Source organism: Xiphophorus hellerii, chromosome 12, assembly GCF_003331165.1.
Source record: "Xiphophorus hellerii strain 12219 chromosome 12, Xiphophorus_hellerii-4.1, whole genome shotgun sequence".
NCBI lineage: Eukaryota > Metazoa > Chordata > Actinopteri > Cyprinodontiformes > Poeciliidae > Xiphophorus > Xiphophorus hellerii.
In genome coordinates, this window is record NC_045683.1 from 8,779,565 (window position 1) to 8,798,934 (window position 19,370).

Genomic DNA, 19,370 nt, shown 5'->3' on the forward strand with positions numbered 1-19,370 from the left:
TTTGGTCACATTACATTTTAATTTGGGATGGCATCCTTGGAATTAAAGGAAGATAAAAGAAAAACTGGTGCTCTGTTAAAATCTCTTTGAAGAAGGAGTCGATATGCCAGGAGAATGCCTTGGCCTTATTTCCCTTCCCTTTCCTGTCTTCCTGTATGCAGCACAGTAGATGAGAGATAACCGCATACTCAGCTTAACAACAGCTTACCTAAGGTGGAGGAACTCTTAAAGCAATCTTGTTTCATCTTGCTTCTTGTGGCAGAAGCTAGGCTTTGTTTTGTCTTTTTAATCGACATCTGGACAATGAACATTTATTTATGTGTAATTTCTGCTTATCTGTACATCCTACCCCGCAGAGAGAAACAGGCTGCACCTGTCTCGATGGATATTCAGAAATATAAATTAATATTATGGTTCGTGTGATAAGCATATGTTTACGTAAAGAAGTGCAAACAAAACACTTTATGCTTTTAGCCTGCAGCCTGTTAATGGCTCCTCCGAAATAACATTTTTTCTACCATAGTAGCTATTATGCAAGTCCTTCATGCATTTAACCTGCATAATCCTCCATTAGAGTGGCAGATTATGGTAATGGGGAAAAAGTACAAACAACTTGGAACATTGTAGGTCAAAACTAGATAGACAATTTTGTATGTTAATTTTGGTGATGTAACATGTAATTTCCCAACGGTTACATTAGACTGTTGTTCCAAATCAACTTTCAGCAAAGGCACTTGTATGTGCAGTGACATGTTCCTTCTAAAATCAGCAGTAGAAGAACACATTTACTAACACAGAAATCACATTTCATCTTTTATTTAATAAGAGATTTGCTTCTATCCCTACATTACTCTCTTTTTTCATATGAATTTAATGCATAGACTCAAACATTTACTCACTAATGAAGCTAAAAGCACATCCACTCATTAAATTCTATTGAAGGCAAAACATCTGAAGTTATTCTGTTTTCATATTGCCATGGATTTTATTTAAAAGGTGAATCTCTAGCAAAGTGTCTGAGCCAACTAGTGGGAAGTCTGGGAAGCAATCAGTCACAGTTTCGATGACACCCATATCAGCACTCTATGCCCAGGCCACCATCTTGACGAGTCACGAACAAGTCACACTGCGACTTTAATAAGCAGTTAATTACTCCTGTCTTGACCTGCCGCTAAAATGAGCCAATGTTTCTGTTATCTGTGCAAAACTGCATTAGCGTATGCACCCTTTCTCCCCCCTCCTTCTCTTAATGGCCCTAATTAGTTGTAAGAGGAGCTTATTCTCCATTTAAGTGGATGAGGAGTCGATACTGTAATACGGTCCCAATATGCTCGGCTCCAACTCTATCTCATTGAGAAGGTGGCACACAAGAGGATAGCTCTCACAGCAACAGTGGAGAGCCGATAAACCCACTCTGTGATAAAGAAGGAATTACATACAGGCAGCACTCACTCGCTGCTGATATGAGAAAAAAAAAAAAAAAAAAACATAATTAGTTTGATGATTAACTGACAGAGGGATCGTTACAGTAAGGCTGTTTCAGTGGCAGTTACATAATATGGAAAAAGTTTCCACCAGAGAAGATGAGGTATCAGCAGGGCCCATTATCAGGAGAAAAAATAGGAGCCATCTTCTTGTCAATATAAATGAAAACATGTTTGAGATTACTGAAAGAGAAGAGCTGTATTCCACTAAAGTGGAAAACGTTTGTTTTTTGCTGTTATGAGTAGAAAAAACAAGAAACATAAAACAAATTGAAATCATTTCTGCTTTGACTGCTAGGTGTCTGACTTTTTGCCAATAAGTATGGAACTGGAAAAAAACACACACTTTTAAGAATGAGGAATATCCATAGATATGTCAATATATAGACATACGACAGATAAGTTCTCTTCTGAAAGAAAAACATCTTTACTGTCTAGAATTTCAGAAAAAATGCTGTAAGACATACAGCATGGGAGTAGGTCCATAAATATTAATACTTAATAATACTTTGGAGCCACATTGCAAACTGAAATCAAAATTTCAACTTCAATGCTATATTTTCGCACTATTGACAAAAATACAGAAAATGTAGCTTCCAAAACACAACATAAGTTGGTTATGGCTAGAGATACTCAGAACTAGCTCTAATTCTTGTTTTCCTTCACGCTATTTCCTTTTCCTCTCAGTCCTTAACATTTTCATCTTACTTTTGACATTTAAGGAAAGCAGAGTCAGGATAATGTGCTGACTCTGTTTGATAATAATAAAAAAACATTACCAATGTTGTGGTTTCTAGTTCAGAAAACCTGTGTGGGCATGTGCCAAGTGAGCCTTAATTTCATTGCCTTCAATACCCTCTGGACAGCCAGTCGACATGTATAGACCACAAGCAGACATTTTAAAAAACACTTTTAAGACAGAAGGTGAAAATGGAGCAGATGTGTTTTGCAAAATTTAAAAACATAAGAGTGATATTGTGGATATGGTTAAAAAATCATTGACTTTGACACCAAAACTCTATTTGCAAGTGAATGTAAGGTGGAAGGAAAGTAGAAAATCTCGTAAAATGTCCAGATGGGTGTAGAGAGGGCCTATGTCTCGTCGCTTATTCCCATCTGTAATAAAGTTTCCAGTCTCCTGTCCTTCTGTTTCCGGCCAATTGCTGTGTATAGAGAGCACTGATGCACAGTGCTCTCGTAACAGAAATACCTAATGGTTGTTTATACTTTCTTATTCATGATGCTAAGGGTTTTGACTCAGACTATCTCCATTACAGAATAAAGTATGGATAGAACTGATGGGAATTGAAGTGAAACTCTAAATGAGTCCAAATACTTCCCCACCAAAGTGCTTCCATTAACAGCTCAACCAAGCGTGTGATAGACATTTTCAGTTAAGTCTAGTGTAAGTGTTGCCTTTTATTAATTGTTGCTACAAGATTCACTTTGCTATATAATGTTTATTTTTGCATGTATTTTTGTTCCCATATCAACAAGCACTGGTTGTGTGAATGCAATAAATTTAATTAAACTCAATTCAGTGTTGAATAGCACCAATTTACAACAAATATCATCTTGAGGCATTGTATGAATTTTTTTTTCAATTCAATCATACATACATGCTAATTTATATTTATCAAACAGTATAATAAGCTTGAATAATTATTCAAATTAGTCTAAAATGTTTCTATCTAGGAAAACCCAGGAGATTGGGTTTTCCTTAGGTAGAAGGAAACCCAAACCTCTTATCAGATTAGATTCATGTCTAATCTGCTAATGGAAATTTAATAATATCTAATAGCAGTGCTGTGTTCATTTTAGTTTGATCGAGAGTCTACAAGCTCCGTAAGTACTGTGAACATTTTCTTTTCAAAAATTATTGACCAGCAGTAGAGAGCAACTGACTTATTGGGGTTACAATTTTAAAATGGAGCTAGGTTGAGACAAAAGAGTAACTTGTGGACAAATTGGCAAAGGTGTGGGTTGACCCAGATCCACTTCTTCTTCACATCTTTCACATCATTACTTGGATGGAACAGAGAGGAATTAGTTCCCTAGTGTTTTAATCTACTTTCGAATATATTGAAAATCAACAACAATATATATATATATACATGTATATATATATACATATATATATATATATATATAAATTTCTGAAAACAGATGACACACAGATGGCCAATTTTTAGCAATTTTGTTGTTTGCTGCAGTGACACTTGAATTTCCCCATAGTGTCGCTATCTATTTAATAACATTACTGTAAGAAACATAATAACTCAAATGTACCAATCTTGGTATTAAATTTATAACAGGAAATAATGTTCTATAATTTGGGGCTTTATTCGTTCAGAAGTACATATTGACATATTGTAAAAATGTTATTTTTAACATCTGCGGCATGATTTACTTTACTTCTAACAGCTTTTAGCAGATTACAGCAAAAGCAAGGACTGAGAAAAAAAAATCTTGACCAATAATAGAACAAAATAACTGGAACCTGGTATGAACTCCTGTTGAGTGATTCAAAATGTTTTCGTAAAGATCGTGTTTTTCAAACACACCAGTTCAAGTTATCAAGTGAGCAAAAGCAAACATGGAAATTACCCTCATTGACCAACCATTTTCTCCAACTGGTGCAATTTGACATCTAACAAATCACAAGTGAGAACTATCTTGTACATTGACATACGCAAGTAATTTCACAGAAGATCTTCTGAGCTAGACAACATGTATTTGAAACACAGACCATAAATCACAGGTTGTAGATGAGTGGTGCTTTGGTGATATGGGCAGAATAAAAGCTGGAAGGTTCGGAAGGCATATTTATCAAGACTTTGATAGAATGCCAAAGTGTAAAAATCTGTTTTTGATGTAAAATGGATACTTCTCCAATTTGTCCATGGATACTTTTCATCTCGGTAGTGAAATTCAAGGAAGCTTTTGATGGACATTGTCGCTCCATAACATGCAGTTAATGTTTCCCACCGTTACTGAAAGGGTGACTTACTTATTGGAAGAGGTTTTTATGTGTAAGCTAAAACCTGAAATTGTTACATGGCAATTTGTTACTATGGGGACATGGGCACAACCTTTATTCAGAGACAATGCTGATCAAAGGGTCACACAGATTTCTAAGATATATGTTCTTCTTACCTGGGCATCAAAGAATGTGAAAGGTGTTTCTATCGTGCTGTTCCTTTTATTTCAAAGTCTGTTTTGTTGTGATTGTAGCCCCTTCCAAGTGAAGATCAGATTTAAGTTCTCCATTTTGATTTGTCATGATTCAGAAACAGTAAATAGGATTCAGGGGGCTTTGTGGAGTCACAAATGTCATTAACCTAGAGGAGAATTCAAAGCAATTTCCGGTCTGTTTCACCATGTTACTCTCCTAAATTGTAGGAGAGTAACATGAACCCTTTACCCCTACTAAAAATATTGTTCACCTGCTAAGCCTTGTGTAAGTAAGCAAGCAAACAACAGCAGATTTAGGCAGTCCCGTTTCTTTTACTTTCATATATATGTACTTGAATGTTAGGTTGGTACTTCTAAATTATGTGTGTGAGTGCAGACAAAAAGGGGCTGAAGACTGTCCTGTCTCATATTTCACCATTTCAATAGACGCTTGTTCTTGTAATGCCTTTTAAATGCCAGGTAGGAAATACTTAACAGCTAGGCACAAATTCAATATGCTAATGCCTTTTAGCGTGGCTACAGAAAAGAAGAAAACATAACCTGTCAATTACCCGAAATACAATTGCTAAACCACCTGGAATCTCCACAATACAAATGAGCTTAAATTCATGCTGCAAGTTGTGTTGTTAATTACAAAATAATGTCAGAAAAATTAACCTTTTCTGACTTATTGGGATCACGTTGAATTGCATTAAGTTTAAAGAGGCATATGCCAGTAGTAACTTCATCAAGTGCTTAATTAAAGTGCCAGGTGTACATTTCTGGCTTTGATTTATGCTAACAGAGGAAATGCTGATCTGTCAACACTCATTACCCAAACAAATGGATAAGGGTGCACTTTAGAAGACAGATGCAAAATGGAAAAACAGCAAAAAAGTGACTAAAAATACAGACTACATCAAAAAGTATTGATATTACAGCCAATTTCATTCCTTGTTGGCAATTTTTACTCTCACAAGAATTTGCTGGTCGAGGACCTAAGATGGCACAGTGGGACTGAATTGACTTCAGACTACTTTGTTTTTCATACAGATATCATTGAGACCCCCTCAGCATAATTTGTTTACAGCTCAGAAATGGAGAGGTGGCTGGGCTCATTTCTCTCCCTGGGATAATTGCTGTGATGATGGGCTTTGCTGAAAACATGAACAGGCATGAGAACAAGCATGTGAGATCTGCAGGAGTGGAAAAAAATTTTTGCTCCCGCAGACCTCAAGATATGGGGGCGTCAAGACAAAGTCAAACCAATGTACATCAGTCTGTCATTCTGAGCTTCATCAGATATCACTTCTTGTCATCATTCCACTTAAGATTGACTTTAGAACTACTGTATGTTACGTTTAAGACATACAATCAGTTTTTAAACATCATAGCTTATTTTTCCTTAGAGTACACATTATTTTGGGTTTTGACTCTCTCTCAAACTTTGTAGTCTCTTGTTCTGGTATCTCTGGAAATGTGGAATTAAACCACTTACAAACTATAAAATTTCAGGGTATTGCAATCTCAAAATGTTATTGGAAATCTGGCTTTCCGGGGAAAATGCAGCAATCCAGGAAAAACCAACCAGATGACAAATTGTATCAGCATGGAATTGATTTTCAGCAAGGTTCAGAAGAACAGTTGTAATGGAGTTTAAGTGTGTAAGAGCTATGGTTTTTGGTTAACTCAAAAAGCAGTCACGATTATACAGAAATTTCATCAGCAGAGGGAGATTTGTTGCATGTCAGAAACAGAGAAATCATTGTGGTTTTATGAGGGTGCAGGTGTAGAAAAAAAATTTAAAAGGGGTGAGGGATAAATGAATAACCAAAAATAACAGTAAAAAATGAAAACTGAGTGGCATAATCTCTAGCTAGAACTAGCAAAAGTTTCATCTGATTTTGAAATGGCAAACGGACAAAAATGTGAAAAGTTTGGTTAAGACAGATTGTCAGTTTTAAAAAGAACTGACAGATAATCAGTTCTGAAATCTTATGGATAACATGACTGCTGTAAGTGGAACACAATCAAATTACTACTGTAGACCATGCAATACTGATGAAATATAGTATTTTACATAACAACACTTTAAAGGTGCTGTGTTTTCAAGTTTATATAGGGTACTGAATGACTTGTAAATATCTGAATTCCTCCAATTATAATTCAGAAACACATGAATAAGGAACATGCCTGAAACAGTCCAACCTTTTGACTGTCTGAAACAGTCAAACAAAAACAGACAAAGGAGGGGAAAACTAACTCATGACAGACAATTTTCTAATTTCATCTACTGATGATGTGACAATCTTGGAAGGAACTTTAGTTCACATAATTCTGAAGCCATGCATAACATATGGTCGATGTGAAACCCATTGTGGGCTAAGTGGCTGAAGTCCATGCTTGCCTCTTTCCTGCCAGCCTCCAGATCCGTAATAAATCCCCTCACATTACCCTCCCTCTATCTTTCCAACCATCCTCACTGCCTCCCCTGAGCCCAGCAGATTACAGATATCATTATAATGGACGTCCTGGCAGGCTAGTTGTGGTCACATTTAATTTGCCATGGCCTGATATCTACACAAGATAATCAGCATTTACACCTGAGAGTGATGACAGAAACAGCAACAAGGTGTTCCAGGGTGAAACGGTAATAGAATTATAAAAAGAAGATTGATCAACACAGCGTAAGCTGAGTTGGAGAAAGCAACAGTAAGAGAGCAATATACAGAATATGGAAGAATATGCATTTAGCACACAGTCCACAGGGACAGAGGAGAGCAAAGATGAAGCAGGGTTGTCAGATTTGCATTTAAATAAGAATAGCCTACTTTGAGCCCCTAGATGACTGTGAGCAAAACCTGATTCACCTGGACACAAGACTTACCAGCTTAAAAGGAGCTCTTTTCCTTTGTGGAATGTTTTGCTTTGTGGAGGCTGGTCTGTGAATTACATGTAGATAAACCTAAGTGTTCTTGCAAAGTGAAGGTTATAGGCTGTTCTTACTATGAGACAAGTGGGATTTCCTCTGATTCCACTGTTATGCTTCCGAGAATGTTTAGTGTCTTACTTCCCTCTAGCTGTTGTAGGATTATGTCTTTCCTGCTTTACAAATCCTTTGCTCCCACCTGCAACTCACCTCATTCATTGCTGTATGAACAAAAGGTATCACCTGATGAAAATTTTAAAATCTAGTATACAGCTGTCAACATTAACCCCTTAATAAATGCGATTGATTAAAAAAGTTTAACATATTAATATTACAGAATACAGACCACTGTGCCAAAAGATTATAAAAAGAAAAGAAAAAAAACAGCGATGGATATTTGGATAAAACCAAGGTAGTATGTACGTAGCTGATTAATTGCAATGGTGACTTATCCTTTTACCAAAGCACAATCAGTTATAGTTAACTTTTATAAAATACCTTTGAAACAAATTGACTTCTTTTAAATCTCCCCGAATATGGAAACCTGAAAAAAATAGGTGTTTGGGTTTTATGGGTTTTTTTTCCGGAATTTATGAAAGTACTTTAAAACCACATACAAATTTATGCACAATCGTTTGAGAACAAGGCAACAAAATGGGTTGTTTACAGGTACAAAGGATGGGCCAAAGTTATGACGCATAGGTATGAAATGAAGCATAAATAAGTAAAGAGGCAAATTGAGATGGAGCCATTTATAGCTTTGTATTGAGCCACAGACATACATTTTAAAATGTACCTGTAGTATAATTTTGATGGCTATTAAAAATGTAAACTCTCATGTAAAAGGCATTTTTTTCCATCTCTTGGTATTTATCTATAATCCTGGCTTCTCTCTGACGCTGCTCACATCCTGGATCAGTGAGCTACTTCATCTGAATGGCAGTGCAGCCTGCATAAGGAAGAGCCAAGACGGGTTGACTTATAAGGCTGACAATGTATCCATTCACACATCTAATTTAAGAGCAGCTTCTGCTCTGCCTAATTAACAATTTACTAGGCCATCAGTCACTTCCCACTGTGGTATAATCAGCGTCACCGGTGTTCAAGTAGCTATTTGCACACCTCCATATCTGCAACAAGATTAGAAATGACATTCAACTTTTAAGGATGCACAAATAGAAAAGAGGCCACTGGTTCAAGGATTGTCAGAGAATTTCATGAAAGAACAGACTGAACTGAAAGATGTTCCCTCCACTACAGAACTAGATGAAGTGCGTTTGACAAATTAACCATCTCTCTTTGTGCACATTAGGAGCTCACACCACATAATGTCTTTGCCATTACAGAATCCTTTGCAGAAGCACATTCACTCAGATGGGCAGCTTTTATCTTTGAATTTGTGGTTTATTTAATTTATGTCTCAATATTGTCAGGCCATTTTTTTATACATTTACTGTTTGGGGGTAAAGCCACTAAAGGCTTTGACGGATTATGATCCAGCGGATTTTTATGAAAATAAAAATACATGCCCCCAAGTGAGTCTACTTGCGTCATCCTGAAATTGCATTCATTGCACTAACTCATCTAGTTGGCCCTATTTAACAGCCTACTCAAGATGAGAGCTAACATTTATTTTCCTTTTATCATATTAACAAACAAGTTGAGGGTGTATGTGTGTGTTTGTGTTCTGGTGGGGGTAGGGGCGCAACATGTTCTCAGTAGGTTGTCTCTCCAAATTTTCTAACAGCACAATAATAACCCACAGAGAGGATTAAGGACTGGCAATCTGGGGGAATAGCATATTCTGTTTCGACTGCTTTACATTTCACCCCTCAGCTTCCTGTGTATAAACAAATGGAATTTCGCTCGTTTATCCACTTAGTTCCTCTGTCTTGCTGATTAGCGGTGTAGGGCTGGAAGAATTGGATAACCTAGAGTAGTGGGTTCCAAGGATATCTGGGGCCAGCATGCATCTGTGTATCTACGTGTGTGTGTGTTGCTGAGGATATGCATGTGTATGTGTGATTGTGCGGTATAAGTGATACTTCAAGGGTGCGGCCAATTAAAGAAGCTCCCAAAGCAGTGTGCTCATCAGGATGCAGTGAACATAGCTGATCCACTCCTGGATAGCTCACAGCAGTCTGTCACTGGAACTTAGGCATTAATACCCCCTAGCTTTGCAGCATATAGTATTGACATCCTTATCCTGTAAACACTGAGAAATCCATAGGAAGATGGATACAATCTGACATAAATGTTTCTTTCTTGCATGTACTGGTTGTGCTATACAACAGCACAGATTTTAGGTAAATTAAAATGTGTTGCTGATCCCATTAACTGGTGTTCTATAAAAAGAGCTTCTATTTTTAAGTATTGTAAAAATGGGCAAACAACAGAGTGCTTATTTCTGCACATTTATGTGGCTTCCCAAGTCCATATTCAGGATGAAAGCAAAAGTTAACTCAGAATTTCCAAAGGCAGTCCTCAAGGGCTGGTATCCAGCATATTTTGGTTCTATCCCTGGTTCAATGCACTTGGATAAATGATGGCTTGTTAGCAGATCTCTTTCAAACATCTTTATATTGAGGAGATAGTAACCATCATCAGGGAGAGAATCAAAACATGCAGAATACCGATCCTTGAGGACTGACGTGTTATGTCCCTGTTGTAATTGTGTGTCTTATTTTCTTATTAGACATATTAAAACTTAAAATGTCAACACTTCTATGAGACGTTATATGAGAATTACAAAGCAATTACACTTTGGATAGATGTTTGCATGTGAGAAAAGAAGGAGGTAGTGACTTTTTTTGTGGGGGAGCTATAAATACTGCATTACATCATTTTTTAATTACTTGTATGTACAGTGGATTGTGTTCATAAACTTCCTGCACATTAAAATTCTATTTCACCTTGGAAACGTTATTTTAATTAAAAAGCATGAAAAATTACTCCGATAACTGTCTTAATTGTATCTCATTGAACAGAGCCATTGAGAAAGATATTGATGTGACTAACTATACGTACTTTTTGCCATCCTGTTGCTCTTTAACTGCCTTTACTTTCTACACAAAGTGATTGACTGAGCGACTGCTGCAATTACCTTTATGAACTCAGGCTTTAACTAATAAATTACAACTGTAATATAATTATAGTTGTAATATATGGTTATATACATATTACTATAACCATAATATGTACAGTAGTCATATATAATGGTTCTATATTATGGATTAAAGGTTTAAATTATTAAACTTCAAGTTTGTGTAAGTAATTGGATGTAAATTATCTAAATAGGATTAGATTTTTTCGATCTTACACTTCTGTTGTTCGAATTTTCTTTGTGAATAAATAAATAAATAAATACTGTCGACTAAACTGATTTGAACTCAATGCTTACTTTTGAGAGTCCACTGTTGTCCATCAGCCAAAAACTTTCATCACATCTGGTGTTTCAGAATCTTGATCTTTCAACAAGTTGCCACAGAACTACCAGTGCACTTTACAATGGCTTAAATCGAAGGCAATCAGAGTTTTGCTCAGTTTTTCCTGAATATGTTTTGACACATATCCAGGACTCTTTGTCAATTCTGTAGGCTCACAGTTCAGTCCAACTTGCATGCTCAACTGCATGCCTCCAGAATTCAAAATGTCTCCTGGATAGGTCTAGAAATGTTTTCAGAAAAATTTGAGCAAAAGACTGGTTGTCTTCAATTTATGTCAGTGGTAGAATACATAATTCGGAGGGCTAAGAATATACACAGGCATACTGGTGCACATCTTGGAAAAAACACGGATGAACACAAAACAACTAACACTTTTAAAGCAATTATGGTTTTAACAGTTATTTGGGATTCTTAGTCCTTGATGCTCAGGTGCTGTCCTCAATTGTTACAAGTTTAGTAATATCTTGTTAAGTTTGCTCTTCCACCTTTAAGCATGTAGATAACTACTTCAACTGCAACTGTGGTGACATCCTGGTACAACATGGCTGGCCTTGATTATATAAATATATTTTTAAAATGAAATCATCAACTATATTTTGTCATGATTTTAGTCAAATACAGGTGCCAGTATTGCTGCTGTTTCAACAGTCCGCCCCACGCCCCCACTACAACTTTTAAATCCAACAAAACCGAAAGGGACAATCAGGCTGGAGAGTTGAGAATAAATGCTGGAAATCTTGTAGTTTAGCAGGAACAATCACTGTGTCTGCAGCACTGGTCACTATTCTTCCCAAATTCTGGTCGTGTGTGCTGTTACATTACAATTCAGTGACCCGTGCAGACTGCTATGGGCTCTTTGCACCTGCCGCGCTGACGTCACAACCGCATGCGCAAATGCGGCTCTCTTTTTTCCGCTTTGAGTTACCATGACAGCTAGAAAAGACAAAGTAGTATTTCAGATGCAAATAAAACAATACTATGCACTTTGTTGCCTTCCTAATATAATGGGCTTCTAAGTTTTCATTGATTTCTAAACGGTCCTGAATTAAGAAGACGGTGGCTTGTAAATATTCGTCGCTACCAGTTAAAACTAACACAGCAAAGTTTACAGCCTTCACTTCTCTCTGGATCAGCTTCTTCAACCTAAAGAAGAAGGTAAAGGAGCCTCCTGTGTTATTTCCATGGAATCACTTCTGTATTCACCCTGAAAGAGCGAGTGTACGGGAACGAGAGAGCAGACCAGAGCCAGACAGCCGAGCAACTGATCCGCCTGTACACACTGCTGTAAACACCATCCTGCTTCACACGAAGCATGCAAAACTAATAAAACGAAATAACACGGAGACCTTAAGGAACACGGCCATATTTTTCTAAGCAACAACTTTGAACATGAACAATCAGCTGAACTAGACCTCTGACACCAGAGCTGCCCTACTGTTAAGCTATGGGGTTGTTGTGCTTCCTCATGCTTCATGAGCAAAAAGCCTGAACCGTAAAATCCCCCGTTACTTGGTCTCTGACACTAACAACAATAAATGCACGTAATATACTTGAAAATAAGGTAAAAACATTGTCCGTTAGAATGGATGAAAAATGTTTAGATACTTTAATAGCACATTTTTACAAGAAAAATGTCCGAGAATATTGCCTACTAGCATAAGCTAAAGCTAATGCTAGCCACAAAGTTTAAAGAAATTAAAACTCACCTTCGTATCTGTGTATAATGAGGCGAACATCTTAAAACCTTTCTCCAGCTTACTTGTTGGGGCTTCGGATTGATGTACATCATTAATTGTTGCCTTGGACAAGCCCTGCAAATACCCAGTGTAAAGTGCCATTTTCAGTAGATCGGAAACGATCGAGCCGCTTTTCCCCGAACGTGGAAGCTGACGTGCAAAGAGCCCATTGTGCTGAACTATGGTGCACTCATTGGTCATATTGGCTGATTATGAACAATTGTGAAAAATTAATGTAAGCTGCATTCCCAAAGTAGCAGCTAATCTTTCCAGCGCATTGTTGCAGCATCCTGGAGCATCCTGATAATAGACACTTCAGCAGGAAAATATATTTCTGTCTTTATTCCGTTTTACTACCTGCACCTTCTTCAGACCTCCCCATAACTCACAGGACACTACACACACACACACACCCCCACACGCACACACACATGATCCAGGTAGCTCTCATCCTGGGCTTGTGTAAACATCCATTCAAGCACTAAGATGGATCAATTTTACATTCCCTTTTAAGAGACTTGAGACGTCTTGTCTCATTGGGAAGTTATGACTTGGTGTTTGTTCTCACTTAATTCCCCTTCAGCAAATCAGTCATTTTTTGGCCTGTTTTTGATTTAAGAAATACTCTATCCATTAAAAGCTTAATGTTCTCTGCATCCATCTTGTGGCCTGCTTTTAACAAAGCTGAAAGTTTTTGTGGATGGGCGGGGGAATGTACTAATTTGACATAAAAAAACCCTTGTGTTGTGGTTTAAGACTCTTGAAGAAAAAGGTTTCAGTTCCACCATAATGGTTTTATCCATTCATTTGCACTTTATTGGCTTTGCTTGGCAGTAGACAGGGAGCAACGGCACCCCCGAGCAACAGCTTTCCCACAGAGGCATTTGATCATATGCTGACTGGGTGAAAAAGAGTGTAAATTAAAGTCCCTCCTCACCCTGACACTTTAAACACGAGACACGACAGGCCATATTTTCTCAGCCAAATCAGGAGCCCAAGAGATGGATACCAATTATAATTGCAGCAGAAATAAAAAAAAAAGAAATCAGACATAGGTGTGTGTCAGTAGCCTGGTGCTAAATCACAACAGCACCAGTTGGATGATGAAAACTTGCCTGGAGGGTTTGAGGAACCCAGAGCCATTCTTTGCACCGTGATGGAATGTGCACTTGAATTTGCATCATTCTGTGACATATCAAAGAGAATACACAAGCAGATGTGCCTCTTTGATTTTCCTAGTTGTGAGATGCAGAGTTATTTTGTGGGTCCACAATAATCTGCGGCTTTCTTACCATAATCCTCCAGTTTTAGCCAAGTAATGAACATCGTGAGGAAGATAAAGTGTGTACAGCATGTTGTATAAGCTCTACATATCTCTGTTTGTGTGTTTATGTGTGTGTTTGGAGAGAGGGAGAAACTGCGTGTTCTTACGACTTTGGGTAGCAACTGGATTGTAGCACATGCTAATGTAACAAACTAGACAGTACAGATACACACACGTAAATACAAAAACACTTTATTCTTAACAGGATGTTATATTGAGTACCATTCACTTAACTAACTCTATCCCTGACCTACGTCTGAATTCAAACCTCCAAGTCTGATCTACAGTCTGAGGTGAATTTCACAATTTGCATCTGCCCACTGGGGTTTGTCACAACTTTCCATGGACATGTATCTGCAGCCAAGACTTTGTGAGCACTCTGACTGAATGCTAACAGTAAGAATAATGGAACCAATTTAAAGGGTTGCCTCAAACAGACAACTGTTAAACAAAACCACAAGTAGGATCTTCTCAACCGAAGAAGAAACACAGCAGGGGACACTTGTGTATAAGAAATACAATCTGAGGATTTTTTTTTTTTTTTGTAAATGGAAAAACTTTAACCTTCATTTTAGATTACTTTCTTTTGCATCTGCTCTGAGTAGAATGTGTGGAAACAAGCCTGGTATTTCCCCATATCGGACTATATTTAGTAAAAACCTGTTTATCTCTGAGTGGAATGTTGTGGTTTAATGGGTCCAAAAAATAAGCTTCAGCGCTATCCCGGACCTTAACCATTATTGGTACATACTAAACCCTATAACCTTGAGCTTAGCCTAAACTTAGTTAATATCCTTACTAAAGCCATTAACCCCGAAAAATATAGTACACCACATTTAAACTGGAGTTTAGTCCAAATAAGATCTACTGGCCTTAACATCATAAGTTTTTACTAGAAAATGGTCTAAAGAGGAACACAGACAAGCGCAAGCACAAATCTACAAATTAATTTATATTTAGATTGTTTTTAAGATATTGTATTGACTACTAATTATTTGAATAACTCCATGATTAGCCCTAACACAAATCATAACTTTGGTCCCTGAAAGGAACATATCTAAACAGGCTCTTGGTGAGTTTGCATCTTACACTATTGTAGACTATTGCTCTGCCATTTTATACCTTTTGTTCAAATTTGTAAGTATAAATAAACCATTTTGTTCTCATCTTCATACCTCATTGCATGTGAGGTTATGCTTTTTGTTAAGTAATTATTTCTATATGACTTATACAGATACATACTAGAAAAAAGTTCAAAATTTATGTTTTTATTTGGGGGTGGACTTTAAATAACATCATACTTCTTTTTATTTTGGTTCTTATTCTCATTTCTGCCAACTGGCTCTTATGAAATGTTATAAAACAGTGGTCAAACCAAAATAACTATGAATAAGCTCCTGATTGCAATATTACATGTGAGCATTACATAACCACATTTCCTTACAGAATAACAACTTAAATTGTCAGTTGTCAGCTCTTGGTCAGTTTTCCCTTTCATCAACCCATAACCCACTTGTATTCTTTTCATTCCTTCATTCTTCCATTTCAAACTTGCATACAGACTATTTTGTATCCATTTACCTAATGCATGACATTACTTTGTTGTTGCAGTGGAGTACTTACAAGATTTGTGGAGTTCAAGTAACACAAAAATACTTGTTAATGTAATTTGAATATGTAGTGTCTGTACATTTAGTATTGCATTCTGTTCTTTTATTTTGGTATTAGTCCTCATTTAGGTCTCCTGGCTCTTATAAAATATGTCTAAATATGATCTGACTAAAGTGACTAAGAGGCCTCTGGTTTGTAGATATTATTTATTGGCTTCATATGGCCACACTGTCTTGGCAGACTGCCCAAAGATTATAGAAAATTACTTTTAAAGTGGTGGTTATGCTCTTTGCAGCTTTGCTGAAAAAACATCCTGAAGCCTATTAGACTCTTCCATTTTGTACCTGAAGAATCCAATACAAAACAACCAAAAAACAGAAAGGTATGAGATGAAGGATGAAGTGACCAGTAACTATTTTGAAAGGGCAACTTAAACAAGTACACATATAAAAGTTTGTATTTCTATCTCTATTGGGACACTATATTGCCTTCCATTCAGTCCAGTAAGTATCTGTGACCATCTCTGACTAGATTTACTGTAGCCCTAACCCCAACCCTAACCCCCACCTCTACACCACAAACGTATGTTCCAACACATTAGGACTGGGTTTTAATCCCCATTATGACTATCAGTCAAGAGAAGGTAGGTGATTGTCCTTGGAAAGGTTCTAAAGAGGCTACATAGCGCACGGGTACGCACACACGCAGAGAGAGAGGGAGATAGACACAGAGAGAGAGTTATCTCATAGTGCTGCTTGTCAAGCAGCACTCACCATGTCCATATTATTATCTCTGCACTGCATTAAACATAAGCTTTTTGCACATAAAAGTAGGCTCGGGTACATGCAGGTGCAGGAAGACAAGCATGCCAGGTGCTTCTCCATCCTTCCTCTTCGATTTCTCCTCCCTCCGCGCGCAAAAGTGCGCGCTCTCACGCACGCACGCGCGCACACGCACGCACAAAAAATACCCTTGGCTTGCCAACAACATGCGCTTCCCTTCTCCCCCCCCCCCCCCCCCCCCCCCCCCCACCCGCCAGGGAATTAAATTCTTAACCATTTCTGGCGGGAATGTGATCGCGTCCGCGCTCTCATTATTGCACCTCCAGACACAGTCCAAAAGCGACGCGGCCCAGTTTCCCCTCACTTTGGCGGCGGCACCCTGCGAGCGGCGATGCCACAAAAACACTAATTATAAGCCAAGAAGCTGGAGAGGGATGTGGTGTTAGTGAGCCGCCAAGCGGACCATCTGCAGCCTCCATCAAAAAAAAAAAAAAAAAAAAAAGTCAGAGCGGATGCCTCGGTTAAGTTGCGAAATTGGTCACCATAAACAGAATACTCTGGCTCATTTATATAGAGAAACAGCGGAGAAGCTAATAATTATTCTGAACTATAACTCAATTAGTCAAGGTCGTTTGCATTACCAACTAATGTTGGCCATTGTCCTATAATATAAAAAGACATATTGTCACAATGCAAATTAAAGGTCGTTTTGTCGTATTATCCGTCATGGCTTATGCATCAGTTTCTCTAAAACACATTAGAGCCTGCGGAGTAAACTCCAATAAGAGCAGCTGGTTTATTTCTCCCACTGTTCTGTCACAACGCATCGACGTGGATTTAACCAGTGTGCACAAACCCATCGAAATCCTCCAATTTAATAATAATAATAATAATTAATTATTATTATAATTATAATAAAAACTTATTCTCTACTTACCATCAAAAACGACGGTCCTCATGGTTTAGATGGGGGTGAAATCCTGGAGCGCTATAAATCCAAGTCGAACGACTCCCGGTCGTGCGCAGAGATAGATGAGATATCCGTTATTTAGTGAAATTTCTGGGGTGTATGCAAATCCCAGCAAGTAAAGGTGGGGGAAACGAACAGCTTTGCACCCTTCAAACTTTAGCCGTAGGTCTTCCCAGGTGGGGAGCCACGTCTCCGCTCGTACCCTGGCTCAGTCATGTGGATGAGGATTTCAGGAAAAAGTCAGCAGTAAATATCCAAATTTAGATCAGCAGACTCGACACCTCCCCGAAAAATGTGGGACGAGCAGACAGCTCTGGAATAACAACAATAAAAGAAAAAGAGCTCAAAGTGTTATTGCAGTTGTTGAGAATTAACAAAATAATAACATAAAAAAGAAGCCAGCACTGAATCCAAAGGTTGTAATCGCAGAACACATCCAGTTCGATCAACGATCAACTGTTCGTTTTTGTCACAGTATATTTTCCAAGTGCACAGAGAGGAAAGTGTGCGGCATGAGCGTGGACGACGGCCGCACTGGTGCGCATCCGTGTGCGTTCACCGGGCGGGGAGGAGATGAGGGCGGGGCGGCGAGGTGCGTCTGGCGGAAAAAAGAGACAGAAAGAGAGGGGGAGAGAAAATTCAAAGGATGAATCTTTTATGGCTATGTGTCAGGGTACAAAAAAATATCCCCCCTTTTATTCAAAAAGAAAAGTTGGAATATTTATAATGGCAAAAAAATGTCTCCAGGCTATTTCCTGCCAGCGTTTTATGATACCCGCATTAAAGCTATTAATAGAAAGTGGTGAAATTTCCAGATTTTACAGAGTGACTCGCAGACCTAATGCCATTTCTTGTAGCGCCGTGCCTGCGCTCTGATGAATGTTTTATGTGCAGGGGCTTAGGGTTGGTGGTGTGGCTGTGTAGGACGATGACGTGCGGCGAATCTATTTGTATCGGACTCAAGGCGCACAACATGCATAGAAAAATAAGCTCTAAAATAGAGGCACAGAGCCAAGCCTAATGCTGGGACCCGAGTTTTCTCCAGAGAAACTCCTGCTTTTATGTCTTCGTCAAGTTCTCATACACCACCTGGAAAAAAAAAAAAAGATTTTCATCCTGTCTGGTTAGAATAAACTTTATTTTACGAAAGTACTGGTGTATAATAGGCAACTCAAACAATTCCCTGATATGCACGACGCGTTAGATGCACAGAACCTTTCATTTATTTTGCACATATTAGTGATGACATTTACTAAGTGACTAGATGTTAAATAGTCACTGCTGATAGTACCACTAATTCAGCGGCGCTCATCGGGTCTGCATGTAATGCTGAGCCTTGCTCAGACCCATGAGAATTGGGGGTCTCAACACAAGAACGTTATCTTTAGGTGTTACACGCCCCCTACCGGCGAACATTAAAAGAACATATTTTAATCTGAGGAACAGAGAATCTCTGGTGATATCCAAGGTACTCCTGTAGATTAATATTAGACGTCACATTGGTAACTTACTGTGTCTTACTTCCTTAAGGATATTACCTCACTGTGTATTACTTCCATCATGATTAACAAATGTAGACCAGCTGCAACTACAGCAGGTAAGTATTTATTTCCACTCAGGAAAACTTTACTCTGCTTTATATGTATTTGAGTTGATGACATCACACGATGTAAAAGAATCAGACTGATCAGTTGGAATAAGAAGATATGTTATTTTGGTGCTTGTTTATTTATTTATTTTTTTTAATAGATTTGATAGACCATCAAAAGAGGGAAAATTTGTGGTGGTCTAGCAGATAAAATCTCAATTTATACATTAAAATTTGTGGTTGAAATATGGCAAAACATGGAACAATCAAGGCTTATAAAATGTTTTTAAGTCTCTGTATGCCTGGCACAATATTAATGCCTACAA

The 19,370-nt window shown here is 37.9% G+C and overlaps 1 protein-coding gene and 1 long non-coding RNA gene across 2 annotated transcripts in view; one reads left to right on the forward strand and one right to left on the reverse strand.

The window, feature by feature from the left end:
* The window catches only part of rtn4r (reticulon 4 receptor), a 53,851-nt gene extending 35,844 nt beyond the window's left edge, over window positions 1–18,007 (reverse strand). Inside the window, exon 1 of the mRNA XM_032578974.1 lies at window positions 17,424–18,007. Within this exon, the coding sequence (XP_032434865.1) occupies window positions 17,424–17,445 (22 nt within the window). The 5' untranslated portion in view covers window positions 17,446–18,007. The remainder of the gene's footprint in view (window positions 1–17,423) is intronic.
* Window positions 1–19,370, forward strand: part of LOC116730033 (uncharacterized) — a 72,326-nt gene that overhangs the window by 41,698 nt on the left and 11,258 nt on the right. The window lies entirely within an intron of this gene.